Source organism: Chrysemys picta, chromosome 7, assembly GCF_011386835.1.
Source record: "Chrysemys picta bellii isolate R12L10 chromosome 7, ASM1138683v2, whole genome shotgun sequence".
Taxonomy (NCBI): domain Eukaryota; kingdom Metazoa; phylum Chordata; order Testudines; family Emydidae; genus Chrysemys; species Chrysemys picta.
The window spans coordinates 88898930-88921932 of NC_088797.1; the positions used below are offsets into that span (position 1 = coordinate 88898930).

At 43.0% G+C, this 23003-nt stretch overlaps 1 protein-coding gene across 4 annotated transcripts in view; it reads right to left on the bottom strand.

Moving 5' to 3' along the window:
* Positions 1-23003, bottom strand: part of MICU1 (mitochondrial calcium uptake 1) — a 228532-nt gene that overhangs the window by 179168 nt on the left and 26361 nt on the right. For 2 of the 4 annotated variants that reach the window (XM_065552021.1, XM_065552020.1), the window contains exon 2: positions 8280-8441. The exons of the other annotated variants lie outside the window; for them this stretch is intronic. In XM_065552021.1, coding sequence (XP_065408093.1) covers positions 8280-8441 — 162 coding nt within the window. The remainder of the gene's footprint in view (positions 1-8279; positions 8442-23003) is intronic. 4 annotated transcript variants of the gene reach the window in all.

Genomic DNA, 23003 nt, shown 5'->3' on the forward strand with positions numbered 1-23003 from the left:
GGGGTTGCTCGGCATATTCCTACAGCACAGACCTTCTATCTGGCACCACCTTTCTGAGAGTTGGAATCCACTGTCCAGCAATATTGCCCCTCTAGGTGCAGTGCTGACCCTTCGGACTCCCCAGCACGTAAGCACGCCCTCTCTCGGAACTCCACCCCAAAGGTGTGGAGCTGCTAAGCATCTGGCTACAGTTTAACTCTCTCAAGGCCACACGTTAGTTGAGAAACAGTTAACAAACACTCTCTGCCTAGAGAGTAACACCTTTATGCTCTTCAATACTTAATCATATAAAGTACAGTGAGTACAGATCATACTAAACACACACCTGAAACCACGATGCCTCTCACACTTCCTTTGTGAGTCCTTGAGAAACCATGTGTGTCCAGGGAGGCAGACAGGGTGTCCCTTTTATTGCAGGCTGTTGCACGCTGGCTCGTCTCTGCCCCTCATGGAGTCCCTTATCCAGATTGTGTGACCTTCTCCTCTCCTGGCCCTTGTTTCCTCTTCCTTTCCCCACTATCTTCCTGTGGGGTTTTTTTATTTGAACCCCTCTTGGTCACCTGGCTGTCTTTGTTCTGCTCCTGGTAAGTTTCTACTGCTCCTCCCTTCCCCGCTTCCTTCAGATGAGTTAAGCTAAAATTGGTTTTCTATAGATGCAGTTCACCCATTATCCCAGAGGCTTATTGAGTCTTGAGCACCTTCACTGTATCTTTCTGTGTGTATCTGCTACAGGCCCTGTCAGCAATGGTGAAGCCACATATGTACAGGCCTGTGTGTTAGTACAGTTAAGATAAGTATTAGACTTATAACAATGTAGTTAGCATTTAGACTTAATAATATGCTTCCAAGTTGCTGCATGCGTTAATCTCAATTATAATTGATCACACAATATTTAAATTTTTGCTTTGTAACTGTAAAACATGTTTGCTCTGAAACAGTGAACCCAGTCAGGTGGGGTCATCTCCTGCCCATCACTAAGGCCTACACAAACTAAATGGGCCACTGTGGGACATCACAATACAAAGACTTTGTTAATTGCCCCTTACATTCATGATGAGGCTACGTGCAAAAGGGATCATCTCACCAAACTGAATTTTGGAAGAAGGAAATAAAAATTGCTGACAAGAAATTTTCTCATCTCTTTTGCTGTCTGGACTCTCACAGGGCCAGAGCTACAAAATGGAAGCAAATATCACCAGAGTCAACCCAGGTTAGTCCTAAAAGACATTCAGAGTTGACTGATTTCTACAACTCTGTCACCTTTTGGAACACTGATTAACTCATCTGTGTATATATGCTTGCCTGCTTTAACCTTGTAATAACTCATTTATTTTCTTAATAAATCGGTAGACAATTTACTATAGGATTGGCGACAAGTATTATCTTTGGTGTGAGAACTAAGGTCCAAATTGACTGGGGTAAGTGGCTGGTCCTTTGGGAGTGGGAGTAATCTGAACACTGTTGCGATTTTTGGTGTATAGCAACCATTTATCACTAAGTCCACTTTGGACTGCCTATGACTCTGTGGAAAGACTGTTACAGTGTTACAGGTTCACACTTGTTACTGGATTTGGTGAAATCTAATTATAGAACATACAACTATTTGGAGGTCTCTGCCCAGCTTCTTGACAGTCTACCCTGAAGTTGGCATTCATACTTGTGAGCCACTCCAGATAGCATGACAGGTTGAAAGGGCTCTGTTGAAGAGGAAGGAAGGGGCTGCAAGGGCCTGGAGCAGCAGAGAGTGATGCAAGGGGAAAGGACTTTGGGCCCCTGCAGCCTGCTTTGGTCAGGGGAATAGCTTTGTTTTGGACTTCCTTAGGGAGTCTTATTTTTATTCTTCCAACTGTGCCCTGAAAGAAGGGTCTACACAGATTTTTGGATAAGGCACTAGTTCTTCCTCAGCTGGCAGAGACAGCCAACAGCCTATATTAAAGTTGTTTGCAATCATAAAGACTAGAAATGTTTGTTTTTAAAGGCAAGCTTAAATTCGGGGGGGGGGGGGGGGAAGAGAGATAATAGAGTGCCACCCTATCCACCAAGATAGTTTTCCATTCATCAATAGTAGAGTGAATGATTTTTTTCAAGCCCTGAATTCCATCACTTCCTCTGTACTAAGATGCCTAATGAAACGTCAATATTAATGATGTAATCACCAATTTATGTCATATACAGAAAAATATAATATCTGCCAAACCTTCACTGTAAAAATTAGTAGGCAGCATAGATATTAGTCTAGCTTTTCACAACTCTCTCATTCTATTTTTATGATATGGCCTTTTCAAGTATTTCTTTCTCCCCATTGCCATGTGTGAATCATCTGACAAGTTATCCAATTGACTAGGAAAGTGACATCTGAAAAATATTGTGGCTACAGCTTAGATACAGAGATTAGATTAATAATTAGTAGTTTAAGGCAATTATTTTTAACAAATGTGAGGCTACTCTGCCCTTATGATATATTTAAGAACTATGATTTTCCTAAAGAGCCAGTAGGATTACTATAGGAAAAACCCACACAGGATTCAGAGATACAATCAACAGCCATTTCTCTTTGATTACCTCTATCTAGTTTGTGTTAATTTTATTAGTTCCTCGTGAAAAAAATTAAATCCTTGGCATACTTGGCAATGCATTAAAATACCTGATCTTTAATTATCTTTGTACAGCTTTTATTTTGTCCTTTATATTTTTGATGAGGGAGGGGGGTTGTCCAGGCCCTCAAGGTATGAGTAATCCCTTACCTACTGAGCAAAAGACATTCCAAAAGGATTTGCTTGCATTTCCCACATATTCAGTAATTCAATATAAGAAGGCAGTTGGGTGGGGGATTCTGAAATGATTGCATTCACTTCCTTATCCCAATTATAGCACAACTCTATTTCCTATAGAACACATGCCTCATGTAAACATGGAATAATTCCCATAGTCAGCAAAGGCTATCTCCAAAGATGGGGTGTCGCAAAGCTACTTTCAAATTCTAGAAAGCGTTGCAGGTCAGATACCCTTCTTTTCTGCACTGTTGTCCTTCCTCAATAACTGAAAACACCATCTTCAACATCCCCAACTTTCCAAAGGGCTGATATGCATAAGATCTTCCTTCAGTCACTACCAGACCTGAATACTCTGACATGGCAGTACCACCAAGCACTGATACACCTTTAAATAGCTTTTTATTTTTCTAGGAGACTAAATAAATCTTTATGATTATGGAGGAAGCAGACTGAGCTCTAAAAAACCTTCCAGGATATTACAATTTACATGTTCTATACCGTGTGCTGTAATTTAAAAAAAAAAAAAATCATCTTTTTTTAAGAAAGGCATTACAGCTGACATTTTGCTGACAAGGATCACAATGGGGAATCTCATTTAGTTCACGATGAAGTGCCACTGCCTCAACCATAGATCATTCAAGGTTAATCAGAATATTAGAAACCACACTCTCTTTATTAGTGTCACATAACAAAGAAGCACGCTGCCTTTGATGGTATAATAAAAGAAAGATCCGGAACCCCCCAGGAGACTTCAGCTTTGCAGCACAGCAAGGTTTCATACAACAATGAAAGTATATTTGCTTAACTAATTGAAGGAAAACAAGCATTGTATTAGATCATCTCTACAAAAGGCTAACTGTCTTAACAGAACAGTTTATGCAATGAAGCACTTTAAAAACAACTACTGTTCCCAGCTTGGAGGGTGTTCCCTTTAATCTTACATAATCTTGATTTGCTTCATTAATTGCTTATGTATTTATATGTATAACATTTGTGAAAAAGTAATTTTGGATATAAATGAATGCAAGTCCTAAATTGTTTCAATGCACTGTAATGTACAAACTGCAATTGCTACCATGAAACGTTGCTTTGAGTGAAATTCTTCTATGGGAAAAATTTCCACTGTAAAATAGTCTCACTGCATGCATTATATATAGAATTATAGAAATTTAAGGCTGGAAGGTAATCTCAAAAGATAATCTCATCGATCCCACTGTCCAGAGACAGGACCATCTCTGACAGGTGTTTGTCTAACCCAGTGGTTGGCAACCTGTGGCCCATGGGCCGCATGCGGCCCATCAGGGTAATCCACTGGCGGGCCGTGAGACAGTTTGTTTACATTGACCATCAGCAGGCACAGCCACCCACAGCTCCCAGTGGCCACGATTCACAGTTTCCAGCCAATGGCAACCCGTGCCGCTTCCCGCAGCTTCCATTGGCTGAAAACAGCAAACCACGGCACTGGGAGCTGTGGGCGGCCGTGCCTGCAGACGGTCAATATAAACAAACTGTCTCACGGCCCGCCAGTGGATTACCCTGATGGGTCGTGTGGGGGCCGCAGGTTGCCCACCACTTGTCTAACCTGTTCTTGAAAATCTCCAATGATGAGGATTCCACAACATCTCTTGGCTACCTATTCCAGTTCTTAACTATCCATATAGTCAAAGTTTTTCCTAATAACTAATCTAAATCTCCCTTGCTGTACATTAAGCCAATTACTTCTTCTCCCACCATCAGTGGATGTGAGGAACAATTTATCACTCTTTTTAAAAGACCTTCACATATTTGAAGATCAGTTTCTTCCCCACTCCCCTCACCCCACCTCCCAGGTCTCCTTTTCTCAAGATTAAACATGCCTACTTGGTGTTTTTTTTTTTTTTTAAGTTTGCTCATAGGTCATGTTATCTATACTTTTTATCCTTTGAGTTGTTCTCTGGACACTCTGTGTGTCCACATCTTCCTCAAGCTGTCGACCATACTGCTGCTACACCACCGCCATCTGTAATGCTGTTGGTTCCTTCAGCTAAACATCTTATTTATATAATAATTTATGAGTAGTTCAATTATACTTATTGTATGATATTCAGTGGTATGCACAACACAGCGTGTCATTAAATCTATTTGTATTCAAATATATTCAACTGAACTCACTTCTTGAACTTCCCAAGCCACCAGCAAGACAGTTAACTGTGAAGTGGTTCAAGTGAAAATGATCAATAAGATTAGCACCATAGCGATTTGTCACCAACAACTGAAAAAACGTTTTTATTACATTGTAGGTTTCTTTCCTTTTGTTTCATTTATTTCTTTCTAAACACAAGGTTAAAATGTTTTTATTTGAAACAATCTATTTAATATTTTGTAGCATCAGTATAAACTATTTTCTACACCAAAACAACTTGTCATTGTGATGGTAATGTGATTTCTTGGGTTAAACAGCCAAGTACATAATTACATAGAATCACAGAATCGTAGGACTGGAAGGGACCTCGAGAAGTCTCCTAGTCCAGTCCCCTTACACTCAAGGCAGGAATAAGTATTATCTAGACCATCCCTGACAGGTGATTTTCTAACCTGTTCTTAACCTCCAATGATGGAGATTCCACAACCTCCCTAGGAAATGTATTCCAGTGCTTAACCACCCTGACAGTTAGGAAGTTTTTCCTAATGTCCAACCTAAACCTCCCTTGCTGCAAGTTAAGCGTCTTGCTTCCTGTCCTATCCTCAAAGGTTAACTAGTACAATTTTTCTCCCCTCATTGAGTTACAAGCCTACCCTATATGAATGCCATGAGTACATATCTAATTATACAGGGCATCAATGAACTCCTGTACAGAATATTTGTCTCTTACCTAACACTTTACAGTGAAAGGACTTTACAAACATTAACTTATCTGTGCTAGTTAAGAAATAGAGGAAGAAAAATCAAAGAAATTAGCAGCATATCTGGGAATATTAGGACTCGGGGAATCCTGGGCCCCAGACCGCACTGTTACCCGTATGCTACCACACCACTTACGTTTGCGATTTTGTCAGCTCTCTGTGTGCTGCTGCAAGTGCCATCCTTCCGATGAGATATAAAATTTAATATCTGACAACTTGGTTATTTTTATGGCATTTTCCACAAAAGAGCAGAGATGTGAACGTCAGTGTCCTAGCCAAAACCTAATTTAGGTAATTATGTTATGTGCACCTAAAATATTCTCACTGTAGTTTTAAATGGAGAGATTATTCACTTCCCCACCCAAAAAGGAGATATATAACAGTACAGTCTTATTTGTTATTGGCACAGAATGGCTGCAGCATTCCACCTCACTGCTGGCTGCATGATTTTATAACGTCTGTAAAGTGCTCTGGGGTCCTTCAAATTGAAAGGCACTATATAAACGCAGATTAATTGTAACAGGTATCATCAGAAGAGACTGTGCTGGATCATGGTGCTTTCCCCCGGGTTCTTGAGGACACCTTTTAGCAAGGAGCTTAAGTCTTACCAATTATAGGAATGGCAAAAATAATGGAACAACTTTTTCTGTTTATGTTAAGTAGGCTCCCTTGGCAAGAACAGAAAATAGTACACAACAATTATGAGACATTACATCACTGCCTCTCACAGCTTGCCATAATTCCAAATAAGAGGCAAGTGTACCTACTGTGTTGGAAATAAGATCATAAAATAATACCTAAATATTAGAAATGAAACTAAGCTATGCTCTAAATGATGCTATCACCTTTGGACTAATCATGGTATTTGCACTGTAGTGACCCTGAGCATACAATGATAACAGTGGCTTCCCACAGCTTTCACATTTAATTCAACTGGAAGCTGACGGACATTTACTGCTTGCTTTGTTTAGAGCATGGAACATAACCAGAGTCAATTGAGGCTAACTTAGTGCCACCCTGAGTATTTCTACACACTGTTCACTATTGTGAAAATGTAATTTCATGGTGTCTTACACTGGTCACAAAGTATCTTAGTGCCTCATCTGAATCATGAATAGAAAGGAGTATTTAATGCTACAGCTGCAGTTTGCACTATACATTTTCAGCTAATACTCCTCAAATGAAATCTAACATGGTGCAAGAGGATACACAAATCTCTCAGCATTAAGCAGCAAGTGGGCTTTTTATTTATGCCTAAAGTTCATATTTTATGAAACAAGACTATATCCTACTAGGCTTCCTAAGAGGTGAAAGCACCATATACAGTACAGACCCGTTTACACGCGAATCCGCTTAACGCGCGGTAGCGCCATGCCTCCCAGTGCTACCTATTTAACATGCAAGACTTGTTAACACGCGGTACAGGAACTTGCTATGTAGTGCTACAGATTTGCTCACCAACTCACTGACATAGAAAATCGACAGGAAGTGTAGAGTGGAAACATGTTGTACGTCTTTACTGCCGACGGAGGGGGGGGGGGGGGAGACCACAAAGGGGCAGCAGGGCCACTGACGGGGGAGGCAAAAAGGGCAGGAACATTAAAGGGCGCTTTAAGGATGGTACTTTGCTGCGGCAATGCTGGGCCGCCAACAGGAGGGGGAGCGGGGGAGGACGCAGCAATGTTAAAGCGCTGCCACGCAAAGGACGCTGCAGCGCTTTAAGGTCCCTGCGACGGGGGCAAAGGGAGCAGCTTCCCCGGGGCTAGCGATTTAAAAGGGCTCTGGGTCCTTTAAATCGCCATGGAAATTCCAGGTGGCGCGGACCAGGCGGCCTGGAAGGGCTGGCTGGGGGATGCTGACCCCTAGCCCTGCCCCTTCCGCCCAAGGCCCTGCCTCTTCCAGGGGCCAGAGCCACCTCCGCCCTGTACCGGTAAGTGTCCTGAGTTACTTTCACTCCTGTGTAGTATAATAATGTTTTTATTAGATTACATATTTGAATTTATATTCTTGCAAAGCGCAGTTAACAGATAGGCCTGCAGTATTTGGGACACTGTGAATACATATGTAATCCTAGATAATTATATATGTATCTATAGATATCTTAAGATATTTCAGCATGGCCCTCTTAACCCGCGATCCGTTAACACGTGGTCGTGACGGCTTGACTCCTGACATACGCACATAAACGGGTCTGTACTGTATTAATTAGACTTTGTGCCAGAATACATAATCTGCTTCCCAGTCAGGGGGCAAGGCATGACAGCTCCACAGCCCTTCTGTAGCTAGACTAACGGGGACAACTCTTAGAAACCTTGAAGGGGTTCTGTCCAGTAGATCCATGTAACCACAGAATCTAGTCAAGCTCCTGCTCATTTACCAAACACCCTCAGAGCCTAATTCTATTGCATGTAGGATATGGGGTCCAGATGCATGCATGGATATGGGGTCCACTCAAGAGCTGCTCCCCTCCACATAATGGAACTCAAGGCAGTGATGCGGCCTTGCATAGTCTACTGTTGCTCCTATGATCAAGGTAAAATTCACTCCACATTAATTTCTCCGGAGGACCAAAGCAGCAGAAGGTTGAAGTTCTGTTCAAGAATGACTCCTGAGAGCACTTACCTCTTCCATAGGAGTCCAGCACTCGCTGTTGCTGCAGTTGTTCCTATGAAAGCTGCCATCATAAGTCTTTGCCTGCTTCTGGTGGGATGTGCCATTCCATGATAACATCGGGAAACAGCCCCTAAGCCTGCCACAGCAGCAAGAACTCGAAGGCGAAACATCCTATCAAGTAAGGAAAACAAATTACTATTGCAAATAGAGCAGCAAGTGCTGCAGTACAAAAGCAATTCAATTTTTCATTACTTTCCTCCTCCTTCCAACTAGGTATTCTCCAAGCCAAAGAATTTCACGTCATCCTTATTTCAGTCCACCAATTTGCAAGACTATCACTCCAGCAAAGGAAAGATGAAAGAGCTCCCTTTGGAACTTGTCAATGACACATCTGAGCCAACCAAAGGGGTCACTGCAGTGCAACATGAGACACTTCCCCCTCCAAGGACTCACCTACACTAGGTAACTGATCTGACAAGGGATGTCAGCAACAGTCCCCCTGAATCAGTGTTGAAAGTTGCCATACTATTACTCTTTAATATGTATGTTGAGGTAGCACCCAGCATCCTCAATCAGGATAAAAGCTCCTTCGTGCTAGCCATTATACAAACCCCAATGGAAAGAGTTTCCAACAGTGTAATGGAAATGCTGATTGAGAAACTTTTGTCCTTTCTACCCTAACAGTTTTACCAGTTCATGGGGACCCTTTTTGGGAAGCTTTTTCATCCACCGGTCAATTTCGTACAATAGAGTAGACAGGCCTCTAGAAGCAGGCTCCAACTAGATGCACCCTTAGTTTTTAACAGAAACAAATCAAGCATACAAAACCAGCATATTACCGCAAATCTTTTATGATAATTTGTTTTGAAACAAACTATCCCTTTCAGAGCGCTACGGCTACATTACTCAGTGAGTGGTTCTCTAAATTGCAGATATTACTAATATGCACAAGCCCAGCTGACACACTTTGCAACCATGACTCAGCTGTCTATTCGGTTCTTCTTACAGCAGTTTTTACGCCTCTAAGTTCTCCAAAACATTTCATATATTAAGTGAAAACATTTGTTGATTTCAAGTATCATAGTATTACAGATGGAAACTGGGCATAGAAATAAGCACTGCAAATTAATTCAATCCGTTCTGCCTAAGACACAATCTTAGAAGGCAAGCTAAAAATGAATATACATTTTACTTTATTGAAAAAGCCAGAAGGCTCTTTGTTACATTTTTTACATGACTGGGGAGGAGAGGGTTATCTAGCCTGGAGCTCAACGCTCAGACTCTGCTCTAACTTAGAGTTACCATATTTAAACCTTAAAAAAGGAGGACACTTCACGGGGCCCCGGTACCCGCCCCTTCTCCGGCCCTGCCCCAACTCTGCCCGGCCCCACCCCTTCCACAAGTCCACGCCCCAACTCCGCCCCCTCCCCTGAGCGCCCCGCATTTCCCCTCCTCCCTCCCAGCCACGCGAAGCTGCCTGAGTGCTACCGACTTCACGGTTTGCCTGGCAGCCCCCAGACCTCCAGACTCTGCGCCCCCAGCCGGGCGCTTCCCCTCCCGGGCTCCGGCTGCATTGGAGAAGCGCCCGGCCGGGGGCACGGGGTCTGGAGATCTGGGGGCTGCCCGGCAAACCGTGAAGCCGGTAGCGCTGGGGAAGCTCGGCTCTTCAGCTACACAAAGCTGAGTTGTCTGGGGGGAGCAGCAGTAGCCGCCGCCGCCGGGGGAATCCACCTGCAGCTCACAGTCTGCCAGAGCCAAGGTAAGCACGGGACTGGGGGAAGAAGGGGGGAGGGGGAGTATTTTCCCGGACATGTTCGGCTTTTTGGCAATTCCCCCTGGGCAGGGATTTGAGTACCAAAAAGCCGGACATGTCCGGGGAAAAAATGGATGTATGGTAACCCTACTCTAACTAAAACATTACACAACCTGAAGTATGTCTTGTAAAATACTATGTGTACTTCACTGCCCTGCACAGAAATAGTTGTGCAGAGAAAAATGGAAAACTGAGCTGCTGATCTAAATGTTATTAAAATAGTAAAATCGATAAATTGCAAGGATTGCATCTGAGAACAAGACACCCTCTACAGGAGACAGAATCACAAAAATAGAAACATTTAAAATAAAAATGATTTTTGCACTGTGCAAGCTCACAAAAAGCAAGTTTGAATTACAAAGGAGAAATTCTACAGGATAAAAGAGTTGTGTCTTTTAGTGAAGAAAAATCCTTACTGATCTAATTCACACTCCTATGAAATCTCTCCAGATAGATTAATGCATTATAAAATTCAGAATATGAAAAGGCCTTTATCATATTTTCAAGGAGAAAACCTCCTGTTGAAGAAGCTCATAATTTCTTCAAGCAACTTCATTCCTTCTCCTTAGCTTTTAACATACTCTTACTACCACCTTTCACAAATGTTTACTGACCTGCTCAAGATCAAGACCAAGTGAGAGGAGCCCATGGCAGTCAATACAAAGTAGTGCCTACAGATACAATTAGCGTTTTACAGTGCAAGCAGCAATACACTCCTATAGACCTGCACTGCAGCTTTATCATTACTAGAAGCTCACAATTTAGTAATGTTGGGACTAGTTTGCACAAACAAATCTTTATGCTTCAGAAAACACACATACACACACCCCTGTTCCAAAAGCCAGAGTTCATTTAAATTTATTTACTTTTCCCCTCAAATTACAGTAGTATATAGTTAGGGTCCTACCAATTTCATGGCCGTGAAAAACATGTCACGGATTGTGAAATAAGCCTTTCCCCAGGAAATCTGATCTCTCCGAAATCAGGTGGGCTGGGGAGGGACAGGACTTGTCCTTCCCCTGCATGGCTGTTACGGGGCGGGGGGGAGGGGCGGGCGGAGTCCTCTCTCCCCACCGTAGTCCAGGGGCAGCCTGCACCCCCAGCTGGAGCCCTCACTCCACACACACACACACACACACACACACACACACACCCTCTGCCCCAACCCTGATCCCCTCCCACACTCTGAACCCCTCGACCCCCCCGCCACATGAATTTTGTTATGTACACCAACATGGTGTCACACAGCACCTCCATATTGGTGCACATTACAAAATTCATTCCACACATTCGTGGGAAAAATTAGAGGGAACAATAGCTGCTACCTCCTGCAGCTCCAGCCCCCACAGCTCCCGCCCAACTCGGAGCTGCCCCCCAACCCTTTCCTGTGGCTCTTACCTGGGCTCCAGCCAGGACTCGAGGCTTCCACCCCCTGCAGCTCCTGCCAAGGGCTCAGGGAACCTGGGCTGGGGGCTGCCACTCCCCGCGGCTCCAGCCAGGACTTGAGGCTTTTGCCCCCTGCAGCTTCTGCCCAAGCTCCAAACTTCTGCTCCACCCCCCGTGGCTCCAGCCAGGGCTCAGGGCTGCTGCCCCCACTGCTTGTGCTCAGACTCTGGGCCACCCAGGCTCGGGGCTTCTGCCACCCCCTCCCCCCAGCTTCTGCCCAGGCTCAGGGTGCCTGAGTTCAGGGCTTCAGCCCCCACAGCTCCTGCCAGGGCTGGGACACCCATTTTTCAAATTGTCCAGTGGTCCTGGGCACGGGCCCCATAGGCCCATACTTTAATCCACCACTGGCCCTGACTAGCAGCTAGGAGCCCCCAGCTGGGGTGCTCCCACCAGCACTGGGGAGATCAGACCTACCTCCACCTCCGGGAGCTTTCTCCAGCTGCAGGAAACTCGGCAGCTGCTGACTTCAGAGGCTCTGTCTTTACCCAATCTGTTTATTCTTTATCAGAGGTCTATGGACAACATACAAGTCACTGCCCTCTTTAGTACACCTCTTAAGCAGGACATTCTGTATTATAAGATTACTTCCAAAGGCTTCTTGTTTTGTTCAGTATAATATTTCATACACTATTTCAGTAAACACTAACAATTTATGTAACATCAGCTTAAAAGGTACCTAGAAGACAAATACCAGACAGAAGTGTAGACAAAGGTTTTCAATCTGTTGACATCAAACATCAGATTTGAAGGCAACTTCATTGGGAAATCAAGTGACATTCAGCTGTTATTTCCTAACTTAGGTCAGAGTTCTGTAAAAGGTGGCTCAAGACATAGAAGGCTATTCTAATATGCCCATAACTCTGATTTTTAGGGGAACTGCTATAACATTTAGTACTTCCATTAGCCGTTGAATTTGAATAGTTATAATTTTATGCTCATTTATAAACACAAGCCAGAAAGTAAATTACTTTGGGATTAATGTTGTTTTATTTATTCCTTTTAAAAAAAAAAGCTTTTAAATGTTCATAATGAAAACTCTCAGGGAAATACTAATGCAACAATGGCCATCACATATCATCCCGCAAATCTTTCACATGGACAGCATAAAATGGCCCTGCGTTACGAAGGATGGCCTTCATTTCAGATTCAAAATTACTTCCATCCCACACTAATTAAATTCTCACTTTCTTTCTTGGGAATTATTTCCATTACATACGCAAACTCAGAAGTTATACAAGTGTTATTTTTTCTAAAAAAATTAGTGACACACAAGTTGAAAAGCCATCTACTATTTTTCTGTTCTCTTATTTGGGTCTCTCTCCCTCATCCCAGCTATACAAGACAGAATTGTGAAAAAACAAAACAGAAGATAGCCACATTTTTCACTAACATTACAAAATGTTCTTAAGACTTGCATCAAGAAAGTTTGGGGTGAGAGGGAACCTTATGTTAATGCAGCATTATGCCTGCCAATCTGAAATGCCTAAATTTTGCAGAACTATTGTACTCAGAGAAATGCTAACCCATCCCCCTTGCATACAGTAATCAGTTACTGATATACTGTTATATTTACACAAAAGAGCATAGTATAAAGATTGCCTAATAGCATCAGCTAGACAGAGCTAAAGCAAAACACTTCCCACAGTAACTCACTGTTTTAAATACTTTTTTTTTTTTAAATGCACTAGTGGGACTGAAGCTTTCCAGGCTATCCATCTGAAGGGGTTGCCAACTAACTCTCACAAATTTTATCACAAGCCTCATGGTATTTTCTCTCTAAACCCCAGCTGCTGGAATCAACATTGCATGAGAATCATGTTCATTCTGTGTTCATTTAAAAATAAGTTTCTGACCTTCATGGTTGCAGTGAAAGCCAGAAAATCTGATTTAACATAATCTAAAGGCTCAGACCAGAAGGCAGATACAGAACCCAAAAGGTGTTTTTAAATGACTTATAACCAATCATGACTAATAGCTTATAACCAATCATGATTTTGGATGGCCTCATTCATGCTTTTTAATGTTTGTAACTGGCAATACTGCATATGCCAATACTAATTTCTTTGGAAATGGTGGTGAAAGGGCAGTTTGAGCAAATCTTGTTGCATCTGAAGAAGCAAGGTTTTTTACCCACGAAAGCTTATGCCCAAATAAATCTGTTAGTCTTTAAGGTGCCACCGGACTCCTTGTTGTTAAACATCTGAGTCACTGAAAATAGGGACCGCCAGCCCTCATAGAATCATAGAATCATAGATTATAGGACTGGAAGGGACCTCGAGAGGTCATCGAGTCCAGTCCCCTGCCCGCATGGCAGGACCAAATACTGTCTAGACCATCCCTGATAGACATTTATCTAACCTACTCTTAAATATCTCCAGAGACGGAGATTCCACAACCTCCCTAGGCAATTTATTCCAGTGTTTAACCACCCTGACAGTTAGGAACTTTTTCCTAATGTCCAACCTAGACCTCCCTTGCTGCAGTTTAAACCCATTGTTTCTGGTTCTATCCTTAGAGGCTAAGGTGAACAAGTTCTCTCCCTCCTCCTCATGACACCCTTTTAGATACCTGTAAACTGCTATCATGTCCCCTCTCAGTCTTCTCTTCTCCAAACTAAACAAACCCAGTTCTTTCAGCCTTCCTTCATAGGTCATGTTCTCAAGACCTTTAATCATTCTTGTTGCTCTTCTTTGGACCCTTTCCAATTTCTCCACATCTTTTTTAAAATGCGGCGCCCAGAACTGGACACAATACTCCAGCTGAGGCCTAACCAGAGCAGAGTAGAGCGGAAGAATGACTTCTCGTGTCTTGCTCACAACACACCTGTTAATGCATCCCAGAATCATGTTTGCTTTTTTTGCAACAGCATCACACTGTTGACTCATATTTAGCTTGTGGTCCACTATAACCCCTAGATCCCTTTCTGCCGTACTCCTTCCTAGACAGTCTTTTCCCATTCTGTATGTGTGAAATTGATTTTTCCTTCCTAAGTGGAGCACTTTGCATTTGTCTTTGTTAAACTTCATCCTGTTTAACTCAGACCATTTCTCCAATTTGTCCAGATCATTTTGAATTATGACCCTGTCCTCCAAAGTAGTTGCAATCCCTCCCAGTTTGGTATCATCCGCAAACTTAATAAGCGTACTTTCTATGCCAATATCTAAGTCGTTGATGAAGATATTGAACAGAGCCGGTCCCAAAACAGACCCCTGCGGAACCCCACTCGTTACGCCTTTCCAGCAGGATTGGGAACCATTAATAACAACTCTCTGAGTACGGTTATCCAGCCAGTTATGCACCCACCTTATAGTAGCCCCATCTAATTTGTATTTGCCTAGTTTATCGATAAGAATATCATGCGAGACCGTATCAAATGCCTTACTAAAGTCTAGGTATACCACATCCACCGCTTCACCCTTATCCACAAGGCTCGTTATTCTATCAAAGAAAGCTATCAGATTGGTTTGACATGATTTGTTCTTCACAAATCCATGCTGGCTGTTCCCTATCACCTTACCACCTTCCAAGTGTTTGCAGATGATTTCCTTAATTACTTGCTCCATTATCTTCCCTGGCACAGAAGTTAAACTAACTGGTCTGTAGTTACCTGGGTTGTTTTTATTTCCCTTTTTATAGATGGGCACTATATTTGCCCTTTTCCAGTCTTCTAGAATCTCTCCCGTCTCCCATGACTTTCCAAAGATAATAGCTAGAGGCTCAGATACCTCCTCTATTAGCTCCTTGAGTATTCTAGGATGCATTTCATCAGGCCCGGGTGACTTGCAGGCATCTAACTTTTCTAAGTGATTTTTAACTTGTTCTTTTTTTATTTTATCCGCTAAACCTACCCCCTTCCCATTAGCATTCACTATGTTAGGCATTGCTTCAGACTTCTCGGTGAAGACCGAAACAAAGAAGTCATTAAGCATCTCTGCCATTTCCAAGTTTCCTGTTACTGTTTCTCCCTCTTCACTAAGCAGTGGGCCTACCCTGTCTTTGGTCTTCCTCTTGCTTCTAATGTATTGATAAAAAGTCTTCTTGTTTCCTTTTATTCCCGTAGCTAGTTTGAGCTCATTTTGGGCCTTTGCCTTTCTAATCTTGCCCCTGCATTCCTGTGTTGTTTGCCTATATTCCTCCTTTGTAATCTGTCCTAGTTTCCATTTTTTATATGACTCCTTTTTATTTTTTAGATCGTGCAAGATCTCTTGGTTAAGCCAAGGTGGTCTTTTGCCACATTTTCTATCTTTCCTAACCAGCGGAATAGCTTGCTTTTGGGCCCTTAATAGTGTCCCTTTGAAAAACTGCCAACTCTCCTCAGTTGTTTTTCCCCTCAGTCTTGATTCCCATGGGACCTTACCTATCAGCTCTCTGAGCTTCCCAAAATCTGCCTTCCTGAAATCCATTGTCTCTATTTTGCTGTTCTCCCTTCTACCCTTCGTTAGAATTGCAAACTCTATGATTTCATGATCACTTTCACCCAGGCTGCCTTCTACTTTCACATTCTCAACGAGTTCCTCTCTATTTGTTAAAATCAAGTCTAGAACAGCTTCCCCCCTAGTAGCTTTTTCAACCTTCTGAAATAAAAAGTTGTCTCCAATGCAGTCCAAGAATTTGTTGGATAGTCTGTGCCCCGCTGTGTTATTTTCCCAACATATATCCGGATAGTTGAAGTCCCCCATCACCACCAAATCTTGGGCTTTGGATGATTTTGTTAGTTGCTTGAAAAAAGCCTCATCCACCTCTTCCCCCTGGTTAGGTGGCCTGTAGTAGACTCCTAGCATGACATCTCCCTTGTTTTTTGCCCCTTTAAGCCTAACCCAGAGACTCTCAACACTTCCGTCTCCTATGTCCATCTCTACCTCAGTCCAAGTGTGTACATTTTTAATATATAAGGCAACACCTCCTCCCTTTTTCCCCTGTCTATCCTTCCTGAGCAAGCTGTACCCATCCACACCAACATTCCAATCATGTGTATTATCCCACCAAGTTTCAGTGATGCCAACAATGTCATAGTTGTATTTATTTATTAGCACTTCCAGTTCTTCCTGCTTATTCCCCATACTTCTCGCATTTGTATATAGGCATCTAAGATACTGGTTTGATCTTTCCTCCCAGTTTTGTCCTGACTCTCCTTTCTCTCTGCCAATATAGCCCACACTCCCTCTTGTTTCCGACCCATCTCCCCGGTCTCCATATTCCCCACTTACCTGTGGGCTTTGCCCTAACTACTGTTTCAGTCATACTATAATACAAATCATCATAGACCATTACTATGCTAAATGAACAAAAACAGCCACATTATTACCATTTAGAGAAGATAAACCAACAGCTTTACTCTAAACCTCTGCTCAGAAGAGCCCGATAATTACAATTGCAGAGCATGTCTAATTAAAGGATTTTCCTAGGTCAAAAGATACATCTCTGATAGATAAGGGCAAGTATAGCTACTCGTACTGCTTTGAGAAAGGAACGGATTCTCACTAGCAGAAAAAACAAATGAACTGACTTAGCAGAAGACTAACATAGAGCTTTATCATCTTCTCTGTTTATCTTAGCAATTGGCTGAACAAGAAGCAGGACTGAGTTGACTTGTAGGCTCTAAAATTTTACATTGTTTTGTTTTTGAGTGCACCTATATAATTAAAAAAAAATCTACATTTGTAAGTTGCACTTTCACAATAGAGATTGCACTGCGGTATGAGGTGATGGAAAAATACTGTCTTTTGTTTACCTTCTCCACACCGGTCATGATTTTATAGACCTCTATCATATTCCCCCTTAGTCGTCTCTTTTCCAAGCTGAAAAGTCCCAGTCTTATTAATCTCGCCTCATATCTTTTTTGAGATGGGGCAACGACATCTGCAAATGGTATTCAAGATGTGGGCATACCATGGATTTATATAGAGGCAATATGCATAATAAGAAATAAAATATCGTATTGCCTCTTTATAAATCCCTTTCTTAACGATTCCCAACATTGTTAGTTTTTTTTGACTGTCACTGCACATTGAGTGGATGTTTTCAGAGAACTATCCACAATGAATCCAAGATCTCTTCCTTGAGTGGTAACAGCTAATTTAGACCCTACCATTTTATATGTATAGTTGGGATTGTGTTTTCCAATGTGCATTTATCAACATTGAATTTCATCTGCCATTTTGTTGCCCAGTAACCCAGTTTTGAGAGATCCTTTTGTAGATCTTTGCACTCTGCCTGGGACTTAACTAACTTGAGTAGTTCTGTACCATCTGCAAGCAATTTGCAAGCACATGGAGGATAACAGGGTTATAAGGAATAGTCATCATAACAAATCATTCTATACCAACTTAATTTCCTTCGTTGATAGGATTACTGACCTAATGGATGGAGGGGGAAGCAGTAGACACAATATACCTTGATTTTAGTTTTTTTTTTTTTTTTTTTTTAAAACAGAGTTCTGCATGCCATTTTCATAAGCAAACTAGGGAAATGTGGTCCAAATGTACAACTACAAAATGGGAAATAACTGGCTAAGTAGTAGTACTGCTGAAAAGGATTTGGGGGTTATAGTGGACCACAAACTGCATATGAGTTGCCAATGTGGTGCAGCTGCAAAAAAAGGCTAATATGATTCTGGGGTGTATTAACAGGAATGTTTTATGTAAGACACAGGAGGTAATTGCCCCACTCTACTCAGCAATGGGGAGGCCCCAGCTGGAGTACTGTGTCTAATTCTGGGCACCACAATTTAGGAAGAATGTGGACAAATTGGAAAGAGTCTAGAGAAGAGCAACAAAAATTATAAAAGATTTAGAAAAGCTGACCTGTGATGTAAGGGTGAAAAAACTGTGCATGTTTAGTCTTGAGAAAAGAAGACTGAGGGGCGACCTGATAACAGTCTTCCAAATACGTTAAGGGCTGCTATAAAGAGAACAGTGATTAATTGTTCTCTATATCCACTGAAGATAGGACAAGTAGTAATGGGCTTAATCTGCAACAAGGTAGATTTAGATTACATATTAGGAAAAAACTTTCTAACTATAAGGATAATTAAGCCATGGAATAGGCTTTCAAGGGAGGTCTTGGAGTCTCCATCATTGGAAGCTTTTAAAAACAAACTGGACAAACACGTGCCAGAGATGGTCTAGGTTTACTTGGTCCTACCACAGCTGAGGGGGCTGGACTTGACTTCTCAAGGTCCCTTCCAGCCCTACATTTCTATGATTTTATGAAAAACCAAAGATGTGTCTATTGATGCACAAGTGGAAAATGAAAGACTCCGCTTTGTGCCTCTGCGGTGAACATCCAAACCACTGAACACATCAAAATGCAGTGCCCCAACTATGGATTCAAAAGTGAATTGGATGATATTCACAATGTCACAGAAGAGACCTTGAAATGGCTTATGGACCTACAAATGCATCTGCAGAATGTTGCTCTGAAGGTTCCATACACAGGAGAGAAAACAGTTGATGCCTGTGGTGGTCCTATGCAAAGTACACACTCAGCAGCACTGGCAGGAGCAGAGAAGAAATAATTAAAGACTCATGGGCACCATAAGGTTCACTCTCTTCCTCTTGCCTGCTCCAACGGAGAATCACTATGTGTCAAGTGAAGACCTGATCCTTCAGTGCTCCAGGGGGCACAAAAAAGAACAGAGAAAATAAATTGCTTCTCCCAAAATTGCTAGCCCCCAAAATTAAAAAACCAGGGAGTCAGATCCACCAAATCATGTTTTGTTTTTTGTTTTTTGTTTTTAAGATTTTTAAATTCCCCTTGCCCACCCCCAGTGCATGTACGACAATGCCAGTGCTCTCTCTTTATTGACTACAAATTCACAAGAGTTGATTTTAACCCCTGTTGAAGGAGCTCTCACTAATGGATCCACGAAGATCCATTCTGCTCAGCACTGTACAAACACATAGGAAGAAATAGTTCCCACCATTCAAAGTGCAAAGTGTGATGGTGCCTTTGTGACATGAGAGCTTGAACTGAGACTCTACCAACTCATCTCATCTTAGGGCTACCACTCATCTGTTAGATGGGAACGCTTTTTAATCCCTGTTAAATTGGGCAAGATTCAAACTGATCATTTACAGGTAAAGGGCCCTGTAGCTCACCAGCAATACATAGAGGCATCCAGTCCCCCAACAATGCTAACATTGCACCTTCAAGAATGAGCCTTGCTTTCTGGAAAGACATTTATTAAACTGAGTTTTGACATTTTTAGAGCATACAGAGAAAGTCTTTCACAGGCAAAGTCTCTCACATGTTGCTCTCAATCTCACACACTCAGACAGCCGCACCTTTTTCTTAAAGTGACAGCTCCCATTAAGTAATACAAATAATAAAAATGAAACATCCAAATTGACTTCTAAATACATTTTACTGCACTAACTTTTATACATTTATTTTCACCCCATGTGTCAGCAGCAGTGTCCATGCACCATGCGGCTCCTGCAGAACTGCTGCCTAGCCACTCTTTAGTCTCTAGCAGTGCATGAGATTCTTCCATCCTAAGTGCAGGACTCTGCACTTGTCCTTGTTGAACCTCATCACATTTCTTTTGGCCCAAACCTCTAATTTGTCTAGGTCCCTCAGTATCCTATCCCTACCCTCCAGTGTATCTACCACTCCTCCCAGTTTAGCGTCATCTGCAAACTTGCTGAGGGTGCAATCCACGCCATCCTCCAGATCATTAATGAGGATATTGAACAAAACTGGCCCCAGGACTGACCCTTGGGGCACTCCGCTTGATACCGGCTGTCAACTAGACATGGAGCCATTGATCACTAGCCGTTGAGCCCGATGATCTAGCCAGCTTTCTATCCACCTTATAATCCAGCTTTCATTAGGTGTGTATGGCTTGTGCATTTTAGTATTTGCAGTTTAAAGAAAGAATCACTGCAAAAGACCACAGATTAACACCACGTGATTTTTTTAAACAAATCATTTGTCCTTCTCTTAATACTTTTCATGTACTAATCGCTCTTTCACTGGTAGTGGTTTGTGTCAACGTACCAATATAACATGCTCTGTTCCAGAGATGAATTCTAGCTGTTAAGGTGTATAGATCTGTTTTTTCCAAGAGTGACTTTCAGTAAGTGCAGCTACACACTTTCCCACAAATCAGGATTTTCAGCATGGTTGGTTAGGTCATATTTTCAGAGAAAGGATTACCCACATTACTTATTATTATTATTAATGTACATAGGCACCTGAATTAGATTTCAGAATGAAGATGAAATTTTCTAGCAATTGATTTCGTGATGGGCGTTTTGGTTTATTATTTTATCATATTCATTTCAGAAAGGGGAATTTCATTTATCTGAGAGCAAAATTCAAATAGACTGATAGTCTACAACCCATCAATTCACAATATACACTACCTGATCTATATCAGGAACACAAGCCACAGGCTGGCAAGTTACTTTTAACTAGGGTGACCAGATAGCAAGTGTGAAAAATTGGGACAGGGGGTGGGGGGCAATAGAAGCCCATATTAAAAAAAGCCCCAAATATCAGGACTGTCCCTATAAAATCGGGACATCTGATCACCCTACTTTTAACCATCACTGAAGAGTGGATTTGTCTTTCTTTACCAACCTCAGCACTAAAAATGGGAGTCACTAAGGGTATGTCTACACTACGAGAGTAGTTCGATTTTACTTAAATCGAATTTCTGGAATTGATATTGCAAATTTGAACGTGTGTGTCCACACTAAGGACAGTAATTCGACTTTGTGAGTCCACACTAACGGGGAAAGCGTCAACATTGGAAGCGGTGCACTGTGGGCAGCTATCCCACAGTTCCCGCAGTCCCCGCTGCCCATTGGAATTCTGGGTGGAGCCGCCAATGCCTTCTGGGTAAAAAAATGTGTCGAGGGTGCTTTTGGGTAACTGTCATCATCCGTCCATCACTCCCGCCCTCCCTCCCTGAAAGCGCTGGCGGGAAATCAGTTCGCGCACTTTTCTAGTCAGTGACAGCGCGGACACCACAGCACTGCGAGCATGGAGCCCGCTGCGACCATCGCTGCAGTTGTGGCCGTTCTCAACGCCTCGCAGCTTATCATCCACCTTTCCCAGAGGCAGATGCAGACAAATCAGGCGAGGAGGCTATGGCACCGCGGTGAGGTCCTGAAGTCTGAGAGTAGCACAGACCTGTCAGAAAACATGGGACCCAGCGCCGAGGACATCACGGTGGCAATGGGTCATGTGGATGTTGTGGAACGGCAATTCTGGGCCCGGGAAACAAGCACAGACTGGTGGGACCGCATAGTGCTGCAGGTCTGGGATGAATCCCAGTGGCTGCGAAACTTTCGCATGCGTAAGGGAACTTTCCTTGAACTTTGTGAGTTGCTGTCCCCTGCCCTGAAGCGCAATGACACCCGGATGCGAGCAGCCCTGACTGTCCAAAAGCGAGTGGCCATAGCCCTCTGGAAGCTTGCAACGCCAGACCGGTCAGTCGCGAACCACTTTGGCGTGGGCAAATCTACCGTGGGGGTTGTTGTGATGCAAGTAGCCAAGGCAATCGTTGATATACTGCTGTCAAAGGTAGTGACCCTGGGAAACGTGGAGGCGATCATAGATGGCTTCGCAGCGATGGGATTCCCAAACTGCGGTGGGGCCATAGATGGAACTCACATCCCTGTCCTGGCACCGGACCACCAGGCCACCCAGTACATTAACAGAAAGGGCTACTTTTCCATGGTGCTGCAAGCTCTGGTGGACCACAGGGGACGTTTTACCAACATCTACGTGGGATGGCCGGGCAAGGTTCATGACGCTCGTGTTTTCAGGAACTCTGGTCTGTTTAGACGGCTGCAGGAAGGTACTTACTTCCCGGACCACAAAATAACTCTTGGGGATGTGGAGATGCCTATAGTCATCCTCGGGGACCCAGCCTACCCGCTAATGCCCTGGCTCATGAAGCCCTATACTGGCGCCCTGGACACTGAAAAAGAACTCTTCAACTACCGGCTGAGCAAGTGCAGAATGGTGGTGGAGTGTGCTTTTGGCCGTCTCAAGGGGAGATGAAGCTTACTGACTCGCTGTGATCTCAGCGAAACCAATATCCCCATTGTTATAGCAGCTTGCTGTGTGCTCCACAATCTCTGTGAGAGCAAGGGGGAGACCTTTATGGCGGGGTGGGAGGTTGAGGCAAATAGCCTGGCTTCTGATTACGCCCAGCCAGACAGCCAGGTGATTAGAAGAGCCCAGCGGGACGCGCTGTGCATCCGGGAGGCTTTGAAAGCTAGGTTCCTGAGTGAGCAGAGTAACCTGTGACTTTTAAGTTTGTGTACAGAGAAGCTGAACCTGCCCCCGTTTCTTTACCCAGTTAATGTTGACTATCCTCTCCAGTTACATACCCCCTTCACCCCCTTCCAACACACGTTTAGAAATAAAATCACTTCTACTTTGTTAATGAACACCGTTTTCTTTATTACTGTTTTCGCGGGAATGTTTTAAACCTGGGACGCAGACTGTGGTGGGGA